Source organism: Staurois parvus, unplaced genomic scaffold, assembly GCF_062004578.1.
Source record: "Staurois parvus isolate SC_StPar_1 unplaced genomic scaffold, SC_StPar_1.0 ptg000054l, whole genome shotgun sequence".
Classification (NCBI taxonomy): Eukaryota; Metazoa; Chordata; class Amphibia; order Anura; family Ranidae; genus Staurois; species Staurois parvus.
In genome coordinates this window covers 6,886,408-6,914,298 of record NW_028317850.1, presented here as the reverse complement: position 1 = coordinate 6,914,298, position 27,891 = coordinate 6,886,408, and the positions used below count along the sequence as shown (strand labels likewise).

At 39.7% G+C, this 27,891-nt stretch overlaps 1 protein-coding gene across 2 annotated transcripts in view; it reads left to right on the top strand.

Moving 5' to 3' along the window:
• The window catches only part of LOC149470057 (protein unc-13 homolog C-like), a 434,551-nt gene that overhangs the window by 15,778 nt on the left and 390,882 nt on the right, over positions 1-27,891 (top strand). For both annotated transcript variants that reach the window (XM_089668057.1, XM_089668050.1), the window contains exons 3-4: positions 14,682-14,909; positions 16,706-16,847. In XM_089668057.1, coding sequence (XP_089524183.1) covers positions 14,682-14,909; positions 16,706-16,847 — 370 coding nt within the window. The remainder of the gene's footprint in view (positions 1-14,681; positions 14,910-16,705; positions 16,848-27,891) is intronic.

Sequence of the window (27,891 nt, the reverse complement as noted above, 5' to 3'; positions counted from 1 at the left end):
TCATCCCTGCTGCTTGTGCACCTTTTTTCCACACTTTTCCCTTCCACATAACTTTCTATTCATGTGCTTTGATACAGCACTTTGGGAACATCCAACTTCTTTTGCAATTACCTTTTGAGGCTTTCCCTTCTTTTGGAGGGTGTCAATGATGGTTTTCTGCACAACTGTCAGGTCAGCAGTCTTTCCCATGATTGTGATTCCTACTGAACAAGACTGAGAGACCATTTAAAGTATCAGGAACCCTTTGCAGGTATTATGGCTTAATTAGCTGATTAGAGTGGGACACTTTGAGTCTAGAATATTGCACCTTTTCACAATATTCTCATTTTCTGAGATTGTGGATTTGGGGTTTTCATGAGCTGTAAGCCATAATCATCACAAATATGACAAATCACGGCTTGAACTATCTTGCTTTGCATGTAATGAGTCTATCTCATATATTAGTTTCACCTTTTAAGTTGTATTACTGAAATAAATGAACTTTTGCACCATATTCTAATTTTTTTTGAGTTTCACCTGTAATTAGTCCCTAGCAATCTTGATAAATGTTCCTGAATCTGTATATAGATAGGGTTCAAAGTATATGGGTTTGATTACCACTACGTAATCACTTGGCCTGCTGAAGTGGTGCTCCATTTAACCACTTACTGCCCACCCGCAGTACATGTACTGTGGGCAAGTGGCATGGGCAGGCCAAGCAACATACTGGTACTGGTTCATGGCTGAAGTTCCAGGTTTGGTGTGCACATGCACAGAGTTCTGCGTAAACAGCTGCGTAAATTATATTATATATAACATCATCTGTAGATGCTAACTTTCACACAAAGCAATTAATTTACACTAATTAGGATTTTAGAAGACATGTTTCAGAATACATTTCGACCTAAATGTATGAAAAAAAGTTTTTTTTTATGTTTTATAACAGTAGAAAATATTGTTTTTTTTCCAAAATGTTTTCATTTACATAATATTAAATATTAATTAAAACCTTCCAGAGCTCAAGTGATTTATCACCCAGTCCTGTGGATGGAACCTCCCCTCTTTGTATATAATTCCCCTGCACATGTCTAGGTATTTAAAATTAGCCAAGTGAATTTCCTAAAATACCATACCGTAGGCCTGAATTCCATAAATGCAGATATTTATTCAAAGTGATAGACTGTATAGTATCTATAAGACAAAGCAGTCTAAAAGCTATAATAGTGTCTCTGGAGCATTAGAAGAATTATTGCTCAGGTTGGTACATATTTTCCCAGAATAATTTGTGACTGCTATAAAGATGCCTATATACCTAAACATGTCTGCTTATGAGTGAAGACTGAGTTGCAAGGGACTGATAAGTTTGTTGCATGTGCTGTAGTGGGGGTATAGCAATCATTACTTCCTCATTAATTGCACAAACATATGTTATGTGCCATAATCTATCCAGTGAGTGATAGTAATTGCTTGAAAGTAGTGTTCTACATGCCTGATTTTCCATTAAGCAGACCAGACCAGAGATGAATTTCTCCTGTATCAGTCTGCGTTATTTACAAATGTACTTTTAGAGCATCAATAAAGCAATGCGAAGTGCTGTTACTTTGAGTTATTATCTTTCTCTATGGTCTGACTTATAACTCATATAACTTAATAGTGCCAAACGAAGTTGTTAAATCTTAAGTGAAGCCACATGCACATTGTTTGGGATCATTTGCACTGTTTTTGTGGAATATTGCTTGCGTTTGAAGCTCCCATAATATATTACAGAATTACACAGCTGAATTGTTTTACAGTAAACAGTTTTTGAAGAATTTCAGCTTATAACATGTAGTTTTCAGGCAATACCATATGTGTCAGAGCAACCACAATTTAATATTTATGTTAACTAAATTAAGCTATAATGAAGCTATAATGAGATATAAGGTTATTACCCACCAGGGACCTTTTGCGTATTACTATCTGTAGTCATGGAATCCAACCTTTTTATAGTCTCTCATTTTCCCCAGCTGCATGACATGTTTTAAAATAGACTTAATGTGCAATTCCCCAAACTTCATCCAAAATTCACTGGGCAACATTTACCCTATGTATAAATTCACATTTGCGTACAGTTGTCCAACATTCACGTACTGGAAATTATATTCCCTGTCATTCTGCAATGCTCTTCAGTTGGAGGACTTTACTGTAATATTCACCATAGGTTAACTGTTACTTTACTGCATATCTAACTGACATTCCATCAACATGGCTGTAAATAAAATTTGCCTGGTTGAGTTGTTGCATCATTGCATTTTTAGTAGAAAATGCAATGATTTTTTATGTAGACTGCTGACTCTATATTTTCAATATAGGTTCTACACTTCTAGGGTTATAAAGGTGCATTACTTTTAAATTAACAAAGAGCATGGCCCCTCCACCCTACCAGAGCTAACCAGCCCAACACATAAGGCATGTAGGCTATCCCCATAGCAAGGGGGAAGTAAGTGTGGCAAAGCACTGATGCTCAGTGCAAAGCTCTTCATCACCGACAAAATCCTGCCATTGTTAACAAAGTAAATAAAGGTTAAAAAATCTGTGTCTTTCTGTTCCAGTGACAACCTATTGTTCCTTTCTTATCCTGCTGTCAGAGGGATAGGAAAAGGGGTAAAAATCTTTTAAAGGGGTTCATAAACAGCAATAGACATTTGACAGAAATGTTTATTCTACCCATGTCTCTCTAAAGCTAAAAGTTGTTTTTCTTTAACTTTGTATTTCTTTATTTTAAATATGAGCTTCAATACCCTTATACTGAAGTGCAACAATACATTTTCCAGCTACTGCCCTTATTATAATCCTTGACTATGGGTGCATCTGTTCAGTCCAGTCTGTGTAAACACAGGACTACATTACTGTCCCCCTTGAGCAAATACCAAGAACAGGACTTAGCAGCTATTTTAAACTAAAATCTGATGTGAGTCTTTAGACTTTCTATAAAACAAACATGGGTAGGCAGCTATTCTTTTCCTTTTTTTTTTTTAACTGCTTGATTTTATGCTTTACTTGGGATTCTCTTCTAAGGTTCATCTGTTATGTTGTGCAACCTTCACTCCTGAAGCTCCTGCAGGTGTCCTTAGTCCTAGGGTGCTCTCAAATGCAAATTTGGAAAATTCCTATTAGTTTTGAGAGCTTTTCAATCCTTCCTTCCCTTCTACAGCTTCTTTTGGCCAATAACATTACAGTACTGGTATCCCACTCACCTAGTCTATGTTCCATTGCTGGGTCCTCTACCCTATGATACTTGTATACTCCAGCCTGCATTCAGATTTGTGATCCTTGTGTACTCCAGCTTGGTTCCCAAATCTGTGATCCCTGCGTACTCAATTCTTAACCATGTCTCCCTATGTACTCCAGACAGCCACCTACTCCTCATCACCAGTGTGATTCCCTGTGCATTTCAGCCATTCCCTTGTTACCAGTACTTATACACTCAAAGTCTGTTTCCTTGTCTGTCCCCCTGTCTGTATTACCTAGAGAATTGTGCACTGCAAGGGACTCCTTCAGTGCCTTTGAGCTTTCGGCTATCACCAGTGTTTTCTGTGTCCTGCCAGTAACCTTCTTTCCAACCCCTGTAAAATTCACTGAGTGCTTCACCAGCCACTTGTTGCTAACACCTCCTTGTCCACTTCCCACTTTGGTTATCCTACACACCCTGGCCTGTGACCTGCTTCCAGTGTATTCTGTGCTTTCCTGTCCGCTTGGACTGTGTTAATCGCTGAGCGGTGAGTCCAGTGCCGCAGTACTGCAAACGACTCTTTTCTGTACATCTACTCTCAGTTCCCAGTAGCTGCTTCCCCAGGTGAGTCAGAGGGCCTCAACCTGGGTGTTGTCTGCAGCCAAATCCATCTTGACTTTCAGGAGCTCTGATGAAGACATGTAGACTTGGCCCTTCTAAGGGCTCACACTTCTGCTGTTGTGGGGGCAATGCTGGATTCTCCCACCAGTGCCCACAGGTTTCCAGCCTATCCTAGACTCCTTGTAGCCATCTGTATCTCCTCCATGGCCAATACCACTGCCTAGCCTCAGGTGCTGCAGCCATATCCTGATTAGCTAGTCTTAGTGGGAGCAGCTTATGACAAATAGGAGAGTGCAAGAAGCAGCTGACCATTTCTCGACACGGACATCTCAAAATTTGCATATGAGTGACAGGCTGGGGGTGGATGCAGAGTGTGTGGCAGCTGCTGCTGGTATGAATTGTAGGTATTTAGAGGTGCTTTAATTTTTGCTCATTATGGGCCAAAATTTATTTAGGACAGGAAGGTTTTGAAGGCTGTTGCAGGTTTGTTCAAGAAACCCTAAGTACCTGCACCTCACACCTGCCTGCCCCTCCACCAGCTGAATCTCTTAAAGATTGACTGTTTGGGGTCTCTACCCTTTTAGCTCTTATTCTTGCTTAGTGGTGCATAGATTTAGCACAGCCCACCATATTGTAGTTAATAACTGCTACATCCTGCCCCTAAGGGTCACCTAGAATTTAAAAAAAAAGTCAATTTGCAGCAGGTAAGGGAGAGATGCCCAATAATTTTCACTACATAGAAAAGGTTCCCAATTTTTAGATATAACTGTATATTTTCCTTTTTATAAGAAAACCTATTTGTTGTTATTTGTAATTCAAAAGTTTGCTATGTGTAAAAATCCCTCACTATATATAAACCATACGGTGTTGTCCTCTCTAATCTTTATTTTAATTCAAAGCCATTCTGCTTGCCAAGAATACAAACTATCTCTCCTGCAGCGAGCCTGATATAGATGCCAGTAAAATAATGCAGCCTCTGCTATCTGGTGCTACCTGTGATCCCCTTTCTAAGAGTGCCTGGTAAATCACCATGTATTCAGTGTCGAAGCAGTGCTGGAATAAAACCCAGCTCTTACAGAGGACATAACTGCTGCTGGTATATTTGCAAGAAGCTTCACAAACTGAAGTCAAATTGGTTGTGTACAAATTGTGGCCATTTAAATGTAAAATACAGGTTTCATAGCACAAGTTAAAATGGTACCAAATGGTTTGTGCTTCTTGGAAATGACCCACACAAATACAAATGCTGCCAAACTGATGAATGAACATTTTAGCTACAATGGAAAGAGCTATGAAAGAAGGTTTAGTGTCAAACAGATATTTATAAAATGATGGGAACCTATAAAGGTGTTGTAACATTTTATTATTAAATTTGTTAAAGTTTTTACTTTTATAAACTGTTTTGCATCTGTCTGCATCTGCTTTTATTATTTTAATTGCTTTCCTTTTTTATCATAAATACAACATGTTTAATTTACTAATAATTATTTAATACAGGATGCGCATTCACATTAGACTTCTCTTATAGATCACACTACTGTTTACTTCTAGGCATCCAGCTGCAGTTTATTCAGTTTAAAGCCTAAGTGCAGCCAAAATAAAATAAAACTAAGCAAAAATCAGCTCAAGAGATATAAATTACAGTCAGTGTCCCCTTTACTGATGCCTCTCCCATGTCATGCTCTCCACCACCGTAATCTTCTGGTGCAGTAGGAGTAGAAGCTGTGACAGGCTCTAATCAAGAGTACCCAACTATGCCCGACCTTTCTACCCAGCTGCTCCATTCATAGAAGCTTCTATTAAGGAAACATGATCTATGTATAAAGGGGGCGGATCCTTCAATCACCCACCCATCCTCCATTAATAGATCTTGTTTCACTCAGAGAAGCTGTACTACTGAGCGCAAAGGGCATACATAGTTGGGCACTCTTGATGAAAGCCAGTTGCAGCTCCCACAGTTCTATTAACCCCTGCCACACTGGGAGATTATGACAGCAGGGGCATGGACAGAGGAGGATTTCACTGAACATTAGAGGCATCAGCACAAGGGACACATCCTATGGCCTGTAAGTTATGTCCCTCTGCTGTCAGCTGATGTCACTCAGCTATTCCAGGCTATGGATTAATCCTGACTTTAGAATCAGTATCCACTCAGATGCCTTGGCTGGCAGCTGGCTCAGCCTCTCAGCTAGCTGCTTAGAGTCTGAGCCAGCTGCATCTGCCTCCTACACAGGCCAATGCTCCAGTGAGTGTTGGGGGGGAAATCAGAGAGCAGGTAACTGACAGTCATGGCTCTCTGCTCACAGCAGAGAGGGGAACTGAGCAATCAGTGGTGTTTGATTGCTCAGTTCTCACTGCAGAGCTGGCATGGGGACAGATGCAGCATCAGACCGATGCTGCATCCACCTAGGTGTGTGTGTGTGTGTGTGTGTATGTATGTGTGTGTGTGTGTGTGTGTGTGTGTGTGTATATATATATATATATATATATATATATATATATATATATATATATATATACACACACATATATAAATTTTTAAGTTTTTTTTTTTTTTACAACCTCATTCTTCTCTTTTAAAACCTGATCAGTTTACAAAATAAGACATGATGGAAGGGGCAATTTGATGTACAATCTGTTGTGCACACAGAACACTTCCATGCATTTTGCATTACCTTCAAAAATGTATGTTGAAGTTGCACACCAAATCAGGGTGTCACCATACTGTGTAGACCTTCTCAAAACAGTGCACCAACAATAGAACATAGATTGAGAGCAGGTTTATCTTTCAATGACACTCCTTCCTGTGGTAAATACACATAAAAAGTCTAAACTATGCATAATGAAGTTAAAATTTGTCATGAACACATTCTGCAACAAATAACATAAAAGAAACCCTGTCCTTAAAAAAAAACTCTAGCTACTGCTTGGATCTTTCAAAAAATGTTTTTTGCTAGACCATCTTTAGCTCCAATTCTTTCTAAGTCACTTACCTAGAACAAACATCAAGCGTTATATCAGAGTAAAGTCAGAATTTCTGTTCTACATGCTTGGCTCAGGTCAGTGACTTGGAAGGCATTGCAGCCATTCAATCAATATGACTGTCAGACTGCTATCATTTTCATAAGGATCAGTCAGTAAGGCAGCCTACATATTTCTCTTGTTATTATTGGTTTGTTCCAGTTGATGCTTGACAGACTATGACATATAGGAAATCACTTTAAAGAGAAATTAGAATCAGGCGCTTGATTACTGTAATGAAAACGAGCTTGCACAATGTTGACAGCATATTTAATAATAATTCCCCTTTAGGTCACATTACATTGCATAGAATGATTGCTATCCCTGCCTTCTAGGTGATCTATGTACATTTATGTCTTATCTGCTGGCCACGAAAACCCACATAATGGTGATTGGAATAATCCATGTCTCATTCCAATAACTCATACGCTAAGAGGATCTAAAAGTATTGGGAAAATCTTGGAAGGGACTAGACTGCTGGATTTATACTGTGCTTTGGCAAAGGCTGACCATAATATTAAAGTAATGAGCTCCAGAGAGATTATTGTTGGCCATAATGCTGTTACATCTCATAAAAAAGAAACTTGGCTTTCATTTCTTGGCTAATGCACTATGTAGGCAGCTAGAAGCACAGCATGCTGAAAAATAAGACAAATGTGAGTTGGAGGAGGGCAATCTGTACATCTAAAAGTGCCCATAGATATGAGATGATTTTGCATGATCTGGCCACTTACATTTGGAGCAGGAAGTGATTGTATGCCCAAAAGCAATATGTCCCCTCTGCTGAGATCACCTGGCCAACTGATCACTAAGCAGCTGATAGTCGTCCTGCAAGATAATGGCAGACATGTTTACTCCGTATATAAACACTCAAACTTTGCCAGAGTCATGGTTCATGTTTTGAAATAATCTTTCTTCCGAATGATGGTGTGGTACTTGGATCTTCAACTTCCCATCTTTTTCTTAGAACCTGAAGCGGCACACACACACACGCACACACACACGCACACACACACGCACACACACACGCACACACGCACACACACACGCACACACACACACACACACACACACACACACACACATATACATGTATAATTCACTGATGTTGGACAAGAAGGCCTGGCTCAAAGTATCTGCTCTAATTCATCCCAAAGGTGTTCTATCAGGTTGAGGTCAGGACTTTGTGCAGGTCAGTCACGTTCCTCCACCCCAAACTCGCTCATCCCATGTCTTTATGGACCTTGCTTTGTGCACTGGTGCACAGTCATGTTAGAACAGGAAGGGGCCATCCCCAAACTGTTCCCACAAAGTTGAGAGCATGAAATTGTCAAAAATGTCCTTGCATGCTAATGTCTTAAGAGTTCCCTTCACTGGAACTAAGGGGCCAAGCCCAACCCCTGAAAAACAACTCCACACCATATTCCCCCCTCCACCAAACTTTACACTTGGCACAATGCAGTCAGGCAAGTACCGTTCTCCTGGCAACCGCCAATCCCACACACGCTGATCGGATTGCTAGAGGAGCCTAATTCGTCATTCCAGAGAACACGTCTCCACTGCTCCAGAGGCCAGTGCTTTACACCACTGCATCCAACGCTTTGCATTGCACTTGGTGATATAAGGCTTGGATGCAGCTGCTTGGCCATGGAAACCCATTCCATAAAGCTCTCTACACACTGTTGTTTTGCTAATCTAAAGGCCACATGAAATTTAGAGGTCTTTAGCTATTGACTCTGCAGACCATTGGCAACTTCTGCGCACTGTGCGCTTCAGCATGCGCTGACCCCGTTCTGTCATTTTACGTGGCCTACCACTTCGTGGCTGAGTTGTTGTTCCCAGTTGCTTCCACGTTTTTATAATACCACTAACCGTGTACCGTGGAATATTTAGTAGCAAGGAAATTTCACAGATGGAATTATTGCACAGGTGGCAACCTATCACGGTGCCACACTTGAATTCACTGAGCTCCTGTGAGTGACCCATTCTTTCACAAATGTTTGTAGAAGCAGTCTGCATGCCTAGGTGCTTTATTTTCTACATCTGCGGCCATGGAGGTGATTGTAGCACCTGAATCCAATGATTTGGAGGGGTGTCCCAATACTTTTAGCAATATAGTGTCTATGCAAACGTTTTAGGCAGGTGTGAAAAAATGCTGTAAATTATTGAGAATGCTTTCAGAAATAGAAGTGTTAATAGTTTATTTTTATCAATGAACAAAATTAAAAGAAATTGAACAGAATAGACATCCAAAGCAAATCAATATTTGGTGTGACCACCCTTTGCCTTCAAAACAGCATCAATTCTTCTAGGTACTCTTGTACACAGTTTTTGAAGGAACTCGACAGGTTGTTCCAGACAACATCTTGGAGAACTAACTACAGATCCTCTGTTGATGTAGGCTGTCTCAAATCCTTCTATCTCTTTAAGTAATCTCTGACACTCGATGAATTTCAGATCAAGGTTTTGTGGGAGCCAAATTATCACTTCCAGGACTCCTTGTTCTTCCTTACACTGAAGATAGTTCTTTGTGACATTGGCTGTATGTTTAGGGTTGTTGTTCTGCTGCAGAATACATTTTGGGCCAATCACATGCCTCCCTGATGGTATGGTATGATGGATAAGTATCTGCCTGTATTTCTGAGCATAGAGGGCACCATTGATCCTGACCAAATCTCCAAATCTATTTACAGAAATGCAGCTCAAAACATGCAAGGAACCCCCACCATGCTTCACTGTTGCCTACAGACACTCATTATTGTACCAATCTCTAGCCCTTCGGCAAACAGACTGCCTCCTGCTACATCTAAATATTCGCTGTGAGAACTCAGCGATCAGTGGTCATGTGATCGCTAAGTTCTCACACTTAGAGATGGCGTGGGACAGGTGCAGCATCGAACTGATGCATCCACCTAGGTTAGTATGATTTTAAAAAAACTATCCCCATACCTTTCTTTTAAACCAACAAATGAAATTAATTATCATTAGCGCATTCTTGGTATATTTAGTTAATCATACACCTGACTCTAGTCCTTCAAAACCCCTGACTTTGGGTAAGTTTACAAAGTGTTCAGAATCTATGCTGGTTTGAAGCCAAAGGGTATCTACACCAAATATTGATTTAATGTAGATTTTAAATCTGATCACTTTGCATTTTGTAAATTGCTAAAAATAAATGATTAAACTATATATTTTATACTTTACAGCACTTCTGCACACATACCTTTAACTTTTTCACAGTACTGTATATACAGTATACAATATATATATATATAATTTTTTTTTTCTTTAATGTAAAATTCATGCTGAGCAATGTTTTAGATGTAACATAGGCATTGGTTACCTCTTGTAGAGATCATAGCTTGCCCCTATCAAACTGGTTTTCTTTCCAGATCTTTGTTCAGACATCATATGGGGTCAGCATCTACTTTCTGGAGTGAAATGCCAGCTCAGGAGTGATATTCATATGTATTTCAGTGTCTGTAGTGTTCCTGGCTGTGTATATACACACACACATTCACTTTTACTCCGTGATCTTACATTGCATCTTGTGACTTCGCGCATTACTGACTGAGGAACAGCAGTGGGCCTTTCCCTCATTTCACCTTTCAGTCTAGGTCACTGCTCTGGAGAAATTATAGTTTTTTTGACAGAACATACTATTGCTGTGTATTGTGACATATCTGGAATGTATTCATGCAAACCTGTAAAGGTGCATGCCACCTTCTGGATTTATCTCTTTAATTTACAATTGACAGTTTACTGAGTGCATTACGGTCTTAGCTTCTGCAGCTACAAAGTCATGTGCAGCTGCACTCCCTGCCCCTCCCCTTCTCGTGTCCAAACATGGAGAGCTTTGTATTATATGAACCCATTCACAAAACACAAAGCTTTCTGTGAATGGATAGCAGAGGGAAGAGGTAGGCAGAGCAACTGCTTTGTGAGAAAACACCTGTACTACTGGTGCTAAGGAAAACTGTTAGAGAAAAGCCCATGAGGTGGCATATACTGTACCTTATTGGACTTAACCTATAGTAAGCCAGCACATTTTAGAAAATTACTGACTTTCTGGAATTCAGCTTTATTTGCAGTTTTGAACGCAAACTCTGATAAACAATAATATCCAAGCTGGTGAATTAAAATTAACCTCACAGAGATAATTTTAGTTGCCATTTTATTTTTTTCCTCTTCAATTCTTTGTTATCAAATATTAATCATTTTAAATAACTAAACAGTAGAAACCACAGTAGAAATGACTGTAAGTTACTGAGTGGAGCATCTGTAGTGGCAAAAACTGCAGTCTTATTCAATTAAACAGTGTAAAGTGCATTACTCTTAGCATCCAATATGAGCCCATCTTGTTCCGGTCTAACTGTACTAAAAAGAGTTTGTAAAGGGTTGCTACAAATTAGTAGAGTTGCAATAGCCATGTTCTATCAACAAGATCTGTTCTACAAAACAATGTGCATTGGTAAATTACCAGCCACAAGGATGAACACTGAACCCACTCCTGTTCCCACAGCTGCTCTTTTGTCTCTCTCCTTAAATGTCAGTTGTTGGGTAATGCCTACTGCACTTCCAGTGGCTGGAGGGGAGTCACTTGGTGGCATCCTCATTTTTAGACAGTGGGTGGGTTCAGTTTGTCTAGCCTCTTCTCCTCTGATTGGCTAGTGGCACTGTGATACTTTAATTATCACAAGCCCCAGGCTGTGGGCTTGTAATACTATTCAGCTTCCTGACTATGTATCTGTTCCTTGCTTTGTCTTGTATTGCTGCTGTTTCTTGACCCTTTATCTGACCCTTGCCTGGGCGGTGTTTATTCCACAGATTGCTGTCTGCCCTGACCCTTGCTTGGTTAATGGACTGTGGCTAGCCGGCTCTGCTTGGGGTCCAGTCAGAAACTAATCCTTGTTGTATTTTCCTTGATCCTTTTCACTATCTTGAGGCCATCTGATCTGGTACATAAACATTTTTCCCTGGGGTTGCTGGAAAGCATCCCAGTTCAGTAAATCTAGTATTGCACCTTACGTCCTGGAGGCATCGATGTACCAATAGGCATACTAGCCTTAAAGGAAAGGCAACTGCTATAGGTGAAACTGTGCAATAGGCTTGCTATTTTTGCAGAACAGGATGTGAACTAGTCAACCTTACAGTAGTGCTATCATCTGTTTGTAGGAAGCATAAGCGGTAAAGCACACAGAAAAATGCAATTTATATACTGTGTGTGTATATATATATATATATATATATATATATATATATATATATAAGAAGCAGAAAACACAAGCTAGAGCACTGCAGATAATACATGGGTACTTCCTTGTGCCAACATGGCTAACTTCCTCTGAAGCTGATGTGTTTTGGAGTTTAACTTTGCTATCAATCTGCAATAAAATTCAAAGCAAGAATAGCTATTATGTGAGAATCTTTTTGATCTGTCCGGTACCCAATAGGTGAGAATACATTGTTTGATATTTAAATTATAGTTCCATTCCACTTACCAAAACCTCATAATGACAGTAAATTTAATGTAGATTTTGGTTGCCACAAGTCATTTCACACACTGTACTTCATTTCAACAGAGGACCCTGCCAAACTCCCATATCCCGCTTATGAAATATCTGACCACCTACTGAAGTTTTTAAAATATCAGTACAAGTACATACAGTGTTCATATTAAAACATAACACATGCTCTCTAATAAGTTTGCTGGGGATTTTTTTTTTCTTGGCTACATTTATATGTAAAAGAAGCTTAACAAATAAAAAGATAACAGCACATATGATCCCAGTAGACAAAAATGTAGTAAGAAATCAATTTCAGCTCAAAATTCTGTTATTGTGAGAAGGTTGCTGATAATCCTATGTTTCTGTTGTATGTAGAGGTTTCAGCTGTATACTGATGCATAGAAAGTATAATCAATCCACGCCAACAGCCTTCTGACACATATTGATAACTGTGGATATAGGATTAATTCTGAAGGACGGCTGTTTAACAGGCGAGAGTATTTAATGGTTCTCACCCTGAATGTTCAGTGTCATGTTTTAGATGCAGCTTCATATGGAGCATTAAGAAACTGGCCAAGCGTGTGAAGATGCCTAGTTTTCAGCAGCAAATATTTCCAAATTAGTATGGATGATTCAGCAGGTCTCAGTTTTTATGGCTCGATTACAATGGGTGTTAACATATGCAATAAAAATGTTTTTTTTTTCATTTTAATAAAGAGAAAATGGTTCAGTTCTTGCTCATTGTCAAAACTTTGGGAGGGTGTTTGTAAAAGTTAACTTTTTGTGACTTATAGTTGGTGAGAAGGAAATAACAAACTTTTAATATGTATATGCTTCACACTTCCAGGGTACTAATTTCTCTAAGCATGCTCTTAAAACGTTTTGTCCAAGCAACATCTCTAGTCTTATACTTCCCTTATTAGGGCTTACCACCTTGTCATGAGGACCATGGAGGCACAGACAGAATAATGGCTCCTGGAGCCCTAGTGAAAATAAAGTATTGGCTGCTAGATGTATAATATGTTTGAGGGATGTACATGTTTATACATATTTACATTTTTTTTATAATTAATACTGGACTGATTAGAACTGTGTGATGGGAGTGGGCCTGTAAGACTACTTAGGTAAGTGTTTGGGTACATGCAATGACCTGAAGTTTACAGAGAGCATACAAATTCCTTGCATTACCTACCTTCAGAGTCTTTTTTTTTTTTTTTTTTTTTGCTACATTATAGTTATTCTCTTGCCTGCACTTGTATTGTTGGTTATTTTTACAGGTTACTGATATAGTGGAATATGTATCTGGAATTCATGATACGTATTCAGGCTAGTGATCATTGTATGGGTGCTCACAGTTTCCATATGACTGACAAAGTTCTTTACTATTGCCTAACTACAATAAAGATGTGGTCTTGCCTTCCTCCAACCTAAAATCCATTTTGTGGCACCACTGAGGAAAGGCTACTCTAGTTAGCAAAGTTTTATACCTATGCTCTTTAGGAAGATATGAAAACATGTTTTCCCCATGCATTTTAGCTGTATATTAAAGTCAAGTTAATACAAAGACTTTTTCCACCAGTTAGCACTTGTACAGTTTGAGTTGGCTTTGATCTTGAATTTCAAAGCAATCTTCATCAAAATCCTATATGTATATTGTAGTAATATTTTACATTACGGACAATAAACTAGGTGAGACTATGGCCTAACTCCAAATATAATCAGTTTTTAACAGTGTGGATACAATGTTCTGTTAGGATTTTATCTCTGTTTGTGACCCCATTGGGGGGATTTTCCCTCACTTCCGGGCCTTGTTACACCCGGTTAAGAAATGTCATCAGGATTGGAAGGTACACCTAACAATAAAAACAAAGTTTGTAAGCCTTCTGCATGCTACTAAAATTCTTTCGTTTATGCCTATGTCTACTATTTCTCCTGACAAGAGAAGAGAGGATATCTCCTCACATACCACAATAAAAACCTGACAGAAGTTCCCTAAAGTACCCAATGCAAAATAAGAGTTATTGGGCTGGAGTTGGGCTTTAACACTATTGTTTGGTTTATAGTTGTGTTAGAAATTGTGTGGAACTGAGAATAAATAAACAGAACCACTGGTGACAATTAAATATCTGAATTGTGTGAGGTTTCAATTAAATGAAACAAATGACAGCTTCTAATATGGTAGTATGTGATAGTGGTTAGCTATTCCTCAACATCATTTTGACTATTATATGAATTTAGGATTAAAAAAAATGACAAATAGTGTTTGTAAACACATCAGACTTAGATTCTGTTTATTTATAATTATTAAAAATTTTAAAATAAATTAATGTTTTTCTTTTAAGGAGCTGCAGAAAAAAGTTCCAAACATGGAGCTGAGGACAAAACACAACATATAATTATGGCAATGAAAGAAAGAATGAAAATCCGAGAAAGAAACCATCCAGAAGTTTTTGAGGTCATTCGAGAGCTTTTCCAAATATCCAAAGAAGACTTTGTGCCTCATACCAAGTCAGCCAAGCAAAGTGTTTTGGATGGAACGTCCAAGTGGTCAGCAAAGATCAACATCACAGGTCAGACAGTAATCCTTCTTTTTAAGTGAACATTTTTGTTAAATAAAAAAAAAATTATATGAAGAGTCAGCATTTAGATCAGATGGTCAAATATCCACCAGTATTCATAACCAACATTTTAAAATTATTGCTTTTTAAAGTAAGCATTTTATAAAATACTTAAACATTAGACTAATGCTGGCCATTTTGTAGCATTTCAACAGCTTTCAGACAGCATTCAAACTAATAAAGGTATCCTAACATCAACCGTTTATATACAATAGTTGTATCATTGGGATGAGGAGTGCTTGCCTTAACATGCAATCATTTTTGGAAAACTCATTTAAAAATGTCTTGGATGTCTAGAAACATGTTGTATTTTTAGTCAGGGTAGGTCCACACAGACCTGAAGAAAGCCATTACCAAAAATAAACATACAGCTTATTGAGAAGTAATAAAATGGTAGTCTGAGCCAGTTGTGTGCTTTTATTTCTGATAATTCCTTTATAACATGGAGGTATTGTAAATACAGGAGAAATTTAAAGTTAGAAATTGATTAGTTGCCTTTTTCAACTGCTAAATCTGGTCACAGACACTCAGCTTGTCACAGACATTTAAGAGAAGTTGGACATACAGGATGTTTTGTGGCACACAGACTCTGAATAAAGCAAATTACAAACTTTTCAACCCCATCCTGCTGTGCCAACCAGTTCACTTCAGCAGGGGAGGAGTGGATGATGGCACAAAAAAAAGCTGCTGAAACTCTTAAAGTGGGACTAGACCTATCAATTTAACAGTTGCCAAAAACAGATTTACTGTATTCAGAGCATGCTGTGAAAGATTAATGTCACAGTTTGTTCTCTTAACTGAACTGTCAAGCCAATGAAATGGCTGGTGTCATAACTACAACACCAAGGCAACTGCAGAACAAACAGAGGCTAAGATAACCACTTCCTTGGCTGTAAAGGAGAGAAGGGTTTAGTTCTGCTTTAACTCAGAAAACTAACCGTAAACAGCTGATCAGAGGAGGAAGTGGAGCTTAGAACAAGTAATACTCCCTCCCTGTATTAGTGTCACCTCCTTTCATTCCTCCTTTCAACTGTCAAGTGCAGTGGACATCACAGGCTTGTTAACACCATATGCGCATGAAAACTGATGGAAACTGATGCACAGATTTCACTTGCATAGATATCAGTTTACATCAGTTTTCATGCGTGCTGCAATGAGTTTTGTATACCTAGCAGATCCCACCCGGAAAAAATCTGCACGTGATACTGGTGGTGTGGTGTGAATAGGGCACATACAGAACAATTCACTTTGTTGTACCCTTGCAGAACACGTGCAGAAAATCTGACGTCTCTCCACCCTGGTGTGAAGGAGCCCTTAAGGCTTAAACATTTAATAGTTGAAAGAGAGAGGGTGCTGCCAAGAGTTGGTAGGGTTTACAATGTAATGTCAACTTGGGTAGTAGCTGAGGCTGAAGTACAACCTGGTCGAAGGTCTCCGTAAACACATGCCAATTACAGACTAATATGGCTACTTGCAGGCACCCCAAGTTGATTGAACTTCAGTATTGTTACCTTATAAACATTTTAAGGGGAGGTCACATTCATTATAACCTGTTAGTCAGCACTTATAAAATATACCCGCTCATAGCAGGTGTGTCTGTTAAATGATTTTGGGATCCCCTTCAGAGATGATGTTGCACATTTTTCTCATTCATGCTTTCTTATCTTTAATATATTCCCATGTTTAGATATGATTACATGGGACACATTTTACATATTAACATTTTAATAATTTGATTAATTTTGCAGTGGTTTGTGCTCAGGGGTTACAAGCAAAAGACAAAACAGGCTCGAGCGACCCTTACGTGACTGTCCAAATTGGGAAAACCAAGAGAAGAACAAAAACCATATTTGGAAACCTAAACCCAGTGTGGAATGAAATCTTTCATTTGTAAGTATCTAAGCTCATAATGAAGGCACTGCTTACATGTTCTCTATCTACTTACTAATAAGAGAGCATGACAGGCTTTAAGAATCAATTACACTGTTAATCCAATACAGTGTCATTGGGTAGTAAATTATATTGAATGGCAATTTATTAGTGTTGTATATCTTTGAGTTAATCAATGCTGTTTTTACTGTACAACAGCAGTGGTGAATAGCTGATAGAGAAATGCCTGTCCTGTGCACTGATTTAGTAGATGAAAGGTTACATGTATCTTTTCTTATGCAGGAAGGTTGCATTAACCAAGAAAAGGGTACATGTTTCATTATAGATTGATAAATATAGAGCAGTAGATAGTTAATTAGGTGTAAGTCACGTAGGCTTACCCTTTGTTCGAATACAGGACTCCACAGCTCCTATGCATTATCCAAAATACTTGCAGCATTCACTCAAATTCTGGCATCATATTTTATTATTTAGCAGCAATGCTGATACTTTCTGATCATTTGCAATATGATAAAACTGTAGACGAGTCAAAGGCTCAGCTTAGCCGCTAGAATGCATGGTCATTTGCAAATCTGAATACAGAGAAGACACTTGACTCCAATGACATCATCTACAACTAAGCTTTATTATTCCAGGACTAGATACCAGAAGAGTCCAGCCAGACCAAGCCTCACTTTAACATGCTTCACCTAAAAAGAGCTTAAAGTGGAACTTTAGTCAGAAAATTAAGTCCTGCTAGATCACTTCAGACTGGCACATTTTGCAATGTAAAACATTAAAAATAAGTGTGTATACTAGTTAAAACCCAGTAATACACTGTCTCATCCTGCTCTGCACATGCTATGTTGCTCCCTATTTTTAGAGACTGATGATTATCTTTTGGCAGCCTAAAGATTAAATGTTTCTCAGGACTCAGCAAAATGGGCTTCAGTAAAGTGGAAGCCTTTGGCAAGAAGAAAAAGGAGCAATGCTGGAGGCGATTTACAGCACACACTAATTTTGGTAGCATAGTTATTAATGTGGATTGTATGTTTCTTGTTGTAAGGTAAAGTTCCACTTTAATCGTAGAGATTTGTGATCCAGTCCTGGAATAATAAAGCTTTGTAAAGGCTGATTTTATTGGAGTGTGGTGAAATTGTTTGCTCATTCCATGTGGGATTCCAAGCATTAATGAAGCCCATGTGTTGTCACTGGAGGCCACAGAGACAAGAGGATTGTGGCCTTTGAGCAGCAGTTCTGTAAAAAGAAGACCCTGACATGCAATATGCATTTTTACCTAAAGTGACTAGAAAGTCTGAAAAATGTACCCCTGCACAGTGGCATAGCGTGGGAAGGGGGTATCCAGGGGCAACATCTAGAAGGGAGCATAAAAGTCCCAACATCCGCTGCACCCGCCGTCTCGACTCCCGAGTGTGCTGCCACTGTGCGCTCACTCTGAGCCTTCGCTTGTCTATAACTTGTTTATAACTCCTTGCAAGTTGCACTGACTGCACTCCACCTTTGAGTCCGACCGACACTCTCCATCCACTAGCAACCTCCAGCTGTCCAGTCTCAGCGATAGGCACCCTGTGATTGTCCAAACTCGGTCACATGTGAGTGCGGCGGCGTACAGAGCTGACTGTGGGTGATCGGGTTCACGCAGCTGATTGCTCCTCACTGGCCTCACCGCTGGGCTTCCGGATCTCCTCCTCATCCGTCACACTCAGCATGGGAGATAAAAAGAACCCTAGTAGCAGGTGAGTGGTGGCGGTGTACTGCCAGGGCCAGGCTGGCTGGAAACGAGCAAGAACATGGAATCCTAGGGGGGAGAAAAAGCTTAGTAGGATCATAGCCTTCTCTACCTCCAGCAGTAGTAAATGGCAGTGGCAGAGCCAGGAGTGGGAAGCAAAGACTGGAAATGGAGCCATCTCCCTCCACATCACCTCATTACACTCCAAAATGGATTGATGTTCCCTGCCAACCTTTCATCTTGCAGGTTTTGGAGTCAAAGAAGCTTAACCCTAGCCACTCCAACTGCTGCAACTGTTGAACTAAAAATTATTGGACACAGCCTGCTTCCATCACCATATGGCCTTTACTGTCTTCCGAGTACTCCATTCCCTGCCACCACTATTTTTCCCCCCAAATTTTACTGTGCCCTACATGACCCAGAATATAGACGCTGTCATTGCAGCAAACTGTCAACAGCGGGGAGCACCTTCAAATATGTGGGCCAGTAGGCATGGGCAGAGGTGGTGCAAAGCTTTTACCACAAAGTGGGTAAATCTAGTGGTGGATAGGCAGCAAGTTGTGAGGGGTAAGCCTACTGAATTTGTGGTACCAACAAGAGTTGGGGGAGATTCGGCCACCTTTGCCATCGGTACCCCTCCTCTTATTCCAGCCCTGCCTCCTCCTCCTCCTTTTTTAATCCTTTTTCCAAGGACACATCCTTTATATTATCAGCACCATTATTTGGCCCTCACAAGCACCATAGAGTATAAAGCAGTAGCACAAGCTAAGTGGTGTTAAACTTGTTTGCCTGAGAGACCTCTGCCACAGAAGCACAGAGCTGCTGGCAGCTCTGCAGGCCAAGGCTGACACATGGATAAACCTGCACAAGCTCAAGACAGGCAAGTTGATGTGTAACAGTGGATCAAACTCCTTAGTAGCCCTTCATCTGGGAAAGCTCACACATATACCTTGCCTGGGCCCCTTGATGAACTTATCTCAATATTTCCTAGGCAACTACCCAGATGGGTTGCTGGATAAGGTCAGGAAATGGTTTGCTCATTTGTAATAGACTTATTCAGTCACAGCTCATTTGCCAGAGGTGCAGCGCCAATGAAACCTACCTCCAAAACGCCTCATTTGTGATAACCTTATGCATTGGAATTCAACTTTATACATGCTGATCTCCCAGCAACACAGCTGTCATGAAGTACCTGATTGACTATATGGAGCACATACAGGGGTATAGAGTCACAGGGCCAGGAAGGCCAAGAGGAGGAGGAGAAGGAAGAAGGGCTTCTCCCAAAATCAATATCAGCTGAGCAGTGCCAAACAAAATGGAAGAGCAAACAGGCTAGACTTCCTCAGACAAAGGCTTCTAGGACTGCATTCTTAGTGTGTGCACCTTCAAGAAGAGCGCTAAGGCTTTCAAGTGCCTGTAACTGATGTGTGCAAGTCCCAGGGGACCTCCACTTGTTGAGTCACCTCTCATGCACCATCTTCCTGCACCTTCCTGGGGGCACACCATCTGGCATCAACTATCATGGATCAGTTGGATGCTCTTAGAGATCTGGGTGGGAACAACTAAAATCTGTCCCAACCCAGCTCCCCCCTAGATCCAGGCCTGTCTGGAATCACACATGTTGGATTTGGCAGATTCTCCAAGGGACATTTTGCGTACAATATAGCAAACATTCGAGACACAGGCAACAGGAGAGGTGAGTATCAAAGCTCAACTATAGTCAGCACAAAAAATGAAAACATAGGAAAGGTTTTTGCTCATTTTGTTGTGGGGTAAGGAATTAACAGGAGTATGCACTTTATTCTTTACTGCCAATTTGATAGCCTGGCCTTTTTTGCTAGCTATAACTTCAGGATTATTAGCTCAATGTTGAAGAAGCAGATATTAGGTCATAGGTAACCTTTCAGTGCAGTAAAGTACCACTATTACACTATATGGTGTTCTGCTTTTGGTAGTTAAAGTGTACAGTTTGTAAAATGCCTCATACGTCTATATTTAAGTAATATCCTCTAGCAGTTAATTCCGTAAATTAAAATAAAGCTTTCAGGACTTTGTGACTACACCATACCTAAAGATTGAAGACAATAAAAGGTATCCATTAAGTTCATGTTTGGCACTTTGTTGATGGCTTACATAATACTGTAATATGTTATAAATCATACTAGCTTTTGCGATAAAAAAAACCTATTAACAAAGTGATCTTTTTATTTGGTCTATAGAATACAATTTATTTCACAAAGTGCATTTAACTACATGGCCTGAATCACAAGACTGTAAAGTTATATATAAACATATAAAAGTCACAAAATTGGTAGCATATCCTGTAATAAAATCTGATAGAAAAACATGCATGATGAACATAATACTGTAACGTCAGACTAATAGAGCTTTGTGATGTGAGCATCATAAGGACACATGCCTGGGAAGCATATGCTGAATAGTAGCTGTCAAGGTGAAAGTTAATTTGCTGGAAGCTAAGCAAGCTGGAGAACAACACAATGTAAGTTAGAGTTCTAAAAACTGAATATTAAACAAAAAATAGTGATTGACCCCAAGGTAAATATAGCAGTCTATGATTAAAAAGTAGTTAATAATTATGTAAACCTATCAGTATGGCAATTTTCTCCAACAGCAAGGATCAGAATCTAGCAAATATCTGATGGTTTGCTAGTAGATGACTAATTATGCATGCTTAAAGTGGATGTTTAAAGGTGGTCAGACCTGGTTGACAGGGGTGTTAACAGAGTGAACCATGATAATCTTGTCATAGTTGCTTTTACATCATAATTGGTCATGCATGGCTATCTATGCTTCCTGCAATTAAAAAGAACGTTTTATTATATTTGAATAGTTTGTTTCTCTAAAGAATAGACAGCAAATCTAATCCCATACTAATTTATGTGGATATTCTTGGATTTCTCCAGAATACACTATTCAGCATATCCATGGTTTAAATTTACTAAAATGTGTTGTGTGTGTTAGCAGGTGCACTTAGTTTTTTTCCCAATATAGTCTGGTACAAGGAAAGAGGTAATTAGGTGTTAGGTCCCTTTTTATAAATCTTCTTCTAGTGATGTAATGGGTGAAGCTTGTGCCCATAATCCAGAATGGGAAGGGCGTTATGAGATGGAGCATGGGAGCCAAACACCCCAGAGCTAACCAGAAATAGCGGGCTACTGCCCGAAGGCCCATAACAGGGCTGAAACCCCAGGCGAGGTGGTTCAACAGGTAGTCTCCCTGACTCTTTTTTACAGTATTTTGCAGACTGTGAGCAAGATGCAAAAGGCCTTTCAGGCCAGGTCAAAGTCCTCTGAAGTGAGCTGTACAGCTGGTTATGAGTGTGCCTGGCTGGGCAGAGCTATGGAAGGGACATTGAGAGAGATGGGTACACTAATGAGGGCGCCTCGATTAAACTTGGTGATGGAAGCTGAATGCTATGGACTTGGTATACATGGAGGAAATGATCCCAACTTTGAGGTGCTCCCAAGGAGAAAGAAGGTTCAAGAGCAAGATTGCTTACAAAATTATGTGCTAGTGCTCTGCTTCTAAATGACAACTACTGGATGTCTACTCCTGTGTGTCTTTGTAATGTCCGATGTCATAACCATCTTTAAAAAATTATAGTGTAGTGTGGGAAATATAATTCATGTGTGGATATTCCTTTATTCTTGAATATTCAGGCCTACGGCCGGGAATGTTGTGAGTGGGCATAAGGCCAGGAGTTTGACACAATATAGCGGAAGGTTCTCTCTACAGCAGGTGGGGTTAAATGTCCTATCTAAGAAGAAGCAGGGCAGGGACTTGTATATTTTGGTGCCAACACAACAGCCAATCACGAGCCCCCTTTCATGTGAAATTGCACCATTGCATGGTTACAAGTTAACAGTGGAAAGCCTCAAACAAACATGTTAAAAAAGTTATAAGCCTTAATTACCTAGATTAGTTGGTGCCTTCAGATGCTTGCATGCCAGCGTGTAGATCAATCCGGAAGTCCAAAACACTGGCTGCTCCATAATACCCTGCTTCCATGGTTTCTGTTCTGACCCTGCTTCATCTTCCCCACTCATCATTGGGATATGCCACAGTAGTAAATCAGCATGATTGGAAGAGGGTGAGGCTAGCTTTCAAGATGGCAGATTGCCACCATATGGAATGGCTTGGTTTTGTGAGAAAAATAGAGTAAGAATGCAAGCTTTCTATTTATGTTCTGTAAGGATGTGTAATAACCCTTCCCCCAGGGTACTCTGTGGGAAAGTCTCTACATTCACACAATCGTCACGAATAATCCCCATATTTTTTTTCTTTAATATGTTTATCCTATGATCATCAGCTCCATCTCATGGACATAATGCACCAGAGATCATTCATGATGACTGCGAAAATTTGTGACATTCATACAGCATTTTTAATGAATAGACTCTTTATTTTAATTGCAGGCAGCTATGTATTTCCACTATGTGATTAAGCACTTGCCCAAAGTTAATATTCAGTTGTACAAACATCTCTTCGATTTTCTAGGATTGTTACTAGATTTAGTAGTTATATAATGTCTGGTCTCCTTTACACTTGCGTCTCAGAGGCATGTCTCACAGACATTTGATGTGGTGAGGAGGCGATATGTTGCCTTCTCACTGCCTGTTGTAGCCCCACAAATGGCGCACTACCGTGCCTCAACTGAATTCATTGAACACGGTTGCTGGGTTGTTGCATGGCAGCCCCATTCACTTGAATGGATCATGTTTTTACTTGCCAGTGTTACGATCCGAGCATGACAGGGGGTATAATTTCTGTGTAAACATCTGGTTGATGCCCCTACAGATAAGAAGTGGTTGTGGGGCAGTTACATTGTGGTTCAATTGCATAGTTTTGCTGCCCCTCAACCACAAGTGTAAACGAGTGACAAGAAAAATGAGGTGGTTGAGCTGCAGTTTTATCACCCCCTAACCATCCACCTCTATACTGACATGCAGCTGCTCAGGGTTGTGTACATGCTGTGTCTACATAGCTATGCATCATGGCTTCAGTTCAACAGCATGTCACATTTAACAGGTGCTACCACTGCTGAACACAACTCTTGCAAGCCTATGGGGCCATGCCGCAACTGCCTCACATTTGTGTTAAATGAATGTCATTGCAGTGTAGTAGTCAAAAGCCCCCCTGAAGAGCGATCCAAACATGAGGGCACCACATGTGTGAACTGGCCTTTGGTAGAAAATAAAATCGTGATTTTTACTGAGGACAGATGCTCAGATGGCAGAGCTGGCAATATTCTGAATGCTTGAAACAATTTACATAAGGCAAATGCTGCATAAAAATTAGTTGGATTGCAAAATCATTGCAGTGCAGTTGCACCCTGACCCAGAAACTCCAGGGGCATGCTGTGATCCTGTTATGTTACACAGTTTAGCGCACAGCTCGGATCTTTCTCTTTCTTTGTTATTATTATCACACCAACATGACCTGAATGCCACAGTTCCTTTCTAATCTAGGAGCTTTGTGAGGTTACATCACTGTTCTGTTCTCCTGTGATTATTCTGTATCAGAAAGCATTGTCTATCTACTATGTTTAGCCTTGTGCTTACATCTGATCAAATTTTGTGCTAGACCCCAGGGGCTTTACACTAGTTAGACTAGGTGAAATACAAGAAGTTTCAGGTAATAGAATATGAATTCTGCATGGTGGTTTTTATGTGGTTTATGTAACCTATCCACCACCACACTATTCAATTTCAATGGCTAAATAACAAAAATATTCTCAACAAAGCATTGCCATTAAAATATTATGATTATTGTGCAGGTTTTATATCTACTTAAAGACCCGGCCTAGCCTGACACTCTTTGTTTACAGGTACAAATCTGCATTTTTGTGCTATAAAATTATTTAGAACCCCCAAACATTATATATGTTGTTAGCAGAGGCCCTGGAGAATAAAATGGTGGTCATTGCAATCCTTTGTCACATGGTATTTGCGCCACATTTTTTTAAAAGCCATTTTTTTTTTAAATGCACTTCAATAAATTTTAATGCAAGAGAATACAATATATAACCCATTTTTTTTGATAAAATGTAAAAGATGATATGCCAATTAAATAGATATCTAACATGTCATGATTTAAAATTGTGCATGCCTGTGGAACAGTGCCAAATCTATGCTTTAAAAATGTTTGCAGGTTACCAGCTTAGAGTTACAGAGGAGGTCTAGCGCTAGAATTATTGCGTTCTCTAGAACTTTCAAGGCAATACCTCACATTGTCTGGAGTGAACAAAGTTTACATATGCAGGCGCAACCTGTATATGCTTTTGCCACTGTATGGGAGCATAAGGGGATGAGGGCACTTAACATTTTTTTTTTTTTTTTCTTCAGACTGTCCCTTTAATCTTCTTCTTTTTTTTTTTTTGTGATCATTAAACATCCTTGTGACAACAATAAAGTGTGACAGGTCCATACTTATGGAGAAATCTGGGGTCTATAAGATCTCTCCTCTACCCTTGAAAGCATAAAAAAAAAACTTTGATCTGATGCTCCCCCAGCCCCCCCCCCTTCCCCATTATGACGTTGCTTTTGGCCTCCTAGATCATGGATGTAACCACAGACAATCTGGTCTCTCTTCACCTCTATGGCCAGCTAACAGATCAGATCCCAGGCTTCCCAGTGAGCCGTGTAAGCCCGAGAAACATTGGCAAGTGGCGGGAGGGAAGGGGGGTGACTCCTTCCATTGCTTCTAAAAGCGATCCAGTGGCTAATTTTTAATACCAGGGTTATGGCTGACAGATGCAGCCATATTCCCAGTAAACCACTTCAAACCCACAACATACATGTATGTTAGTGGGTCTGCAAGTGGATATGGCACCAACAGTTTGTGCAGCGCTTTGCAAAATGAAGGTAGACAGTACAGTTACAATAGAAAGCTAAATATAACCAACATCTGCGCTTAGAAAAACAAACAAACAAATATAGCAGCTGAACACATTACCCTGATACAAGACACCTCATATACAATATTTATTGGGACTGTTCTATTCTGATTCTACCATATGAATATATTATCTATGGACACTTTGTGATTAAGTTTTATAAATTTTCACACAATATCATTACCATGATTAATTACCTTTGATATATTTGAGCGCACTTTATTTGAATATAGTACAGTTACAATACAGTTCAATACAGTACCTGCTTGTTAAAGCTTTTAAACTAAGAGGGAGGGTGAAGTTATACAAAAGGTAACAACTCTGGGGGATAAGTTGAAATAAATAGTTCAGTTCATTAGTTAGAACCAAGATACGTTTTTCTAAAGAGATGGGTTTTCAGGGATTGTCTAAAGGTGGACAGAGTAGGATATAGTCGGACAGATTGGGGTAGGGAGTTCCAGGGAAATGGAGAGGTGATGGGGAAGTCCTTGAGGTGAGCATGGGAGAAGGTGACAAGGGAGCTAGAGAGCTTGAGGTCTTTGAAGGACCAAAAAGAACAGTTTGGTTGGTATTTTGAACAGGATCAATGATGTAGCTGGGCACAGAGTTTTGGATGGGTTTGCAAGTTGTTAGTGTATTGATTTTTTTTTTTTTGCGTGAGGAGAAGCCAATGAAGGGATCAGCAAAGAGGGGTAGCAGACACCGAATGGTTAGAAAAGGTGGATGAGTTTGGCAGAAGCATGGTGGACTGAATGGGGATAGTCTGTCAGCCTTTCTCAACCCTTTCAACTCAGAGGAGAACCCTTGACATAACTTTCCGGTCTCAGGGAACCCCTGCAAAAAACTACTTTACAATTCATGATGCATTAGTGTGATAGTCAGAGATAAGAATGCTCCTTACATTTGTGGTCATTGGGAAGAATTACCCCCTTACAGATTGTTAAAAAGATCAATGGTGTCAGTGGGAACTTACCTGAGAGGCAAAAATTGCTCATTGCGCAAGGAACCCCTGACAACCTCTGGAGGAACCCTAGTTGAGGACCCCTGGTCTATGTAAAGGTAAACTGATGAAGTTGGAGTTGTAGTAGTCGAGAGATAACCAGGAAGTGATTTGTAAGCTTTGTGGTGTTGGTTAGGAAGGGGAGTATTATGGAGATGTTGCAGAGGTTGAGGCAGCAAGATTTAGACAGTGATTGGATGTTAGACCGAAAGGAGAGTTCACAGTCCAGGGTTACAGTGGGGCAAAAAAATATTTAGTCAGCCACCAATTGTGCAAGTTCTCCCACTTAAAAAGATGAGAGAGGCCTGTAATTGGCATCATAGGTAGACCTCAACTATGAGAGACAAAATGTGATTGTCTGGATTTTTTTTCTCATTTTGTCTCTCATAGTTGAGGTCTACCTATGATGCCAATTACAGGCCTCTCTCATCTTTTTAAGTGGGAGAACTTGCACAATTGGTGGCTGACTAAATACTTTTTTGCCCCACTGTATACCTATCTCCCTGGCATGTGGGGGTTGATTGATGGTTGTGCCATCAATTTCAACAGAAAAGTCAGAGTAAGGAGCACATGGGGGAGGAAATATTATGAGCTTGGTTTTAGATAGTTTGAGGAAGTGTTGTGACATCCATATTGATATGTCTGCTAGTAAACTAGTGATGTGTGAGGAGACTGATGAAGTGAACCGAGGTTCAGAAAATATAGGTTCCATTTTCAACAGTTTAAATAACAAAGTCTGCAGAAATCTTTTCAACGGCTTGACACATAAATAGGGATGTTTTGTATTGCATATTTAATATCATTAATTCAAATGCAGTAAACAATAAAAGCCAATCAGAGTGAACCTATTACTGATCATTTTACGGTAAATGGAAACATGGCCTTTGCGTAAAGTCAGCCTGCTTTGTACTGCCTTATTAAACAAGTCTGAAAAATATAAGGCACAAACTGATCGAGCAGCGCGGATGTTTCATGTCTCTATAGCGCGCACAGAAATCAACAGAACAAATAAATTCCCCAGCGCAGTAAAAGCTTGTGTATTCTATGCTACTTTGCAGGCTACATCAGCAGTGAATGGGTAAAAAAGCTTTCAGATGCATCTCAGGAGCTTATAAATCAGCTTTGGTTTAAGCTATCCATCTGCTGTCTTGTATTCCTGTCAGCTCTGAACACACCATTTCAATGTATTACGATATATATTATTAAATGCAAATGCAGCTAGATTTATGTTGAAGTGGCACAGTGTCCTTGTAATCTGTATTGTGCATTTAATGGATACAGTTTGATTTACTTTTTCTTTGTCACATTTTACTGTTCAATAAACGTATTACAATAAAAGGTCATAAGGCAGTACTAGAAAAGACAACTCAAAGTTAACTTAGGGCACTTTATTTATAAA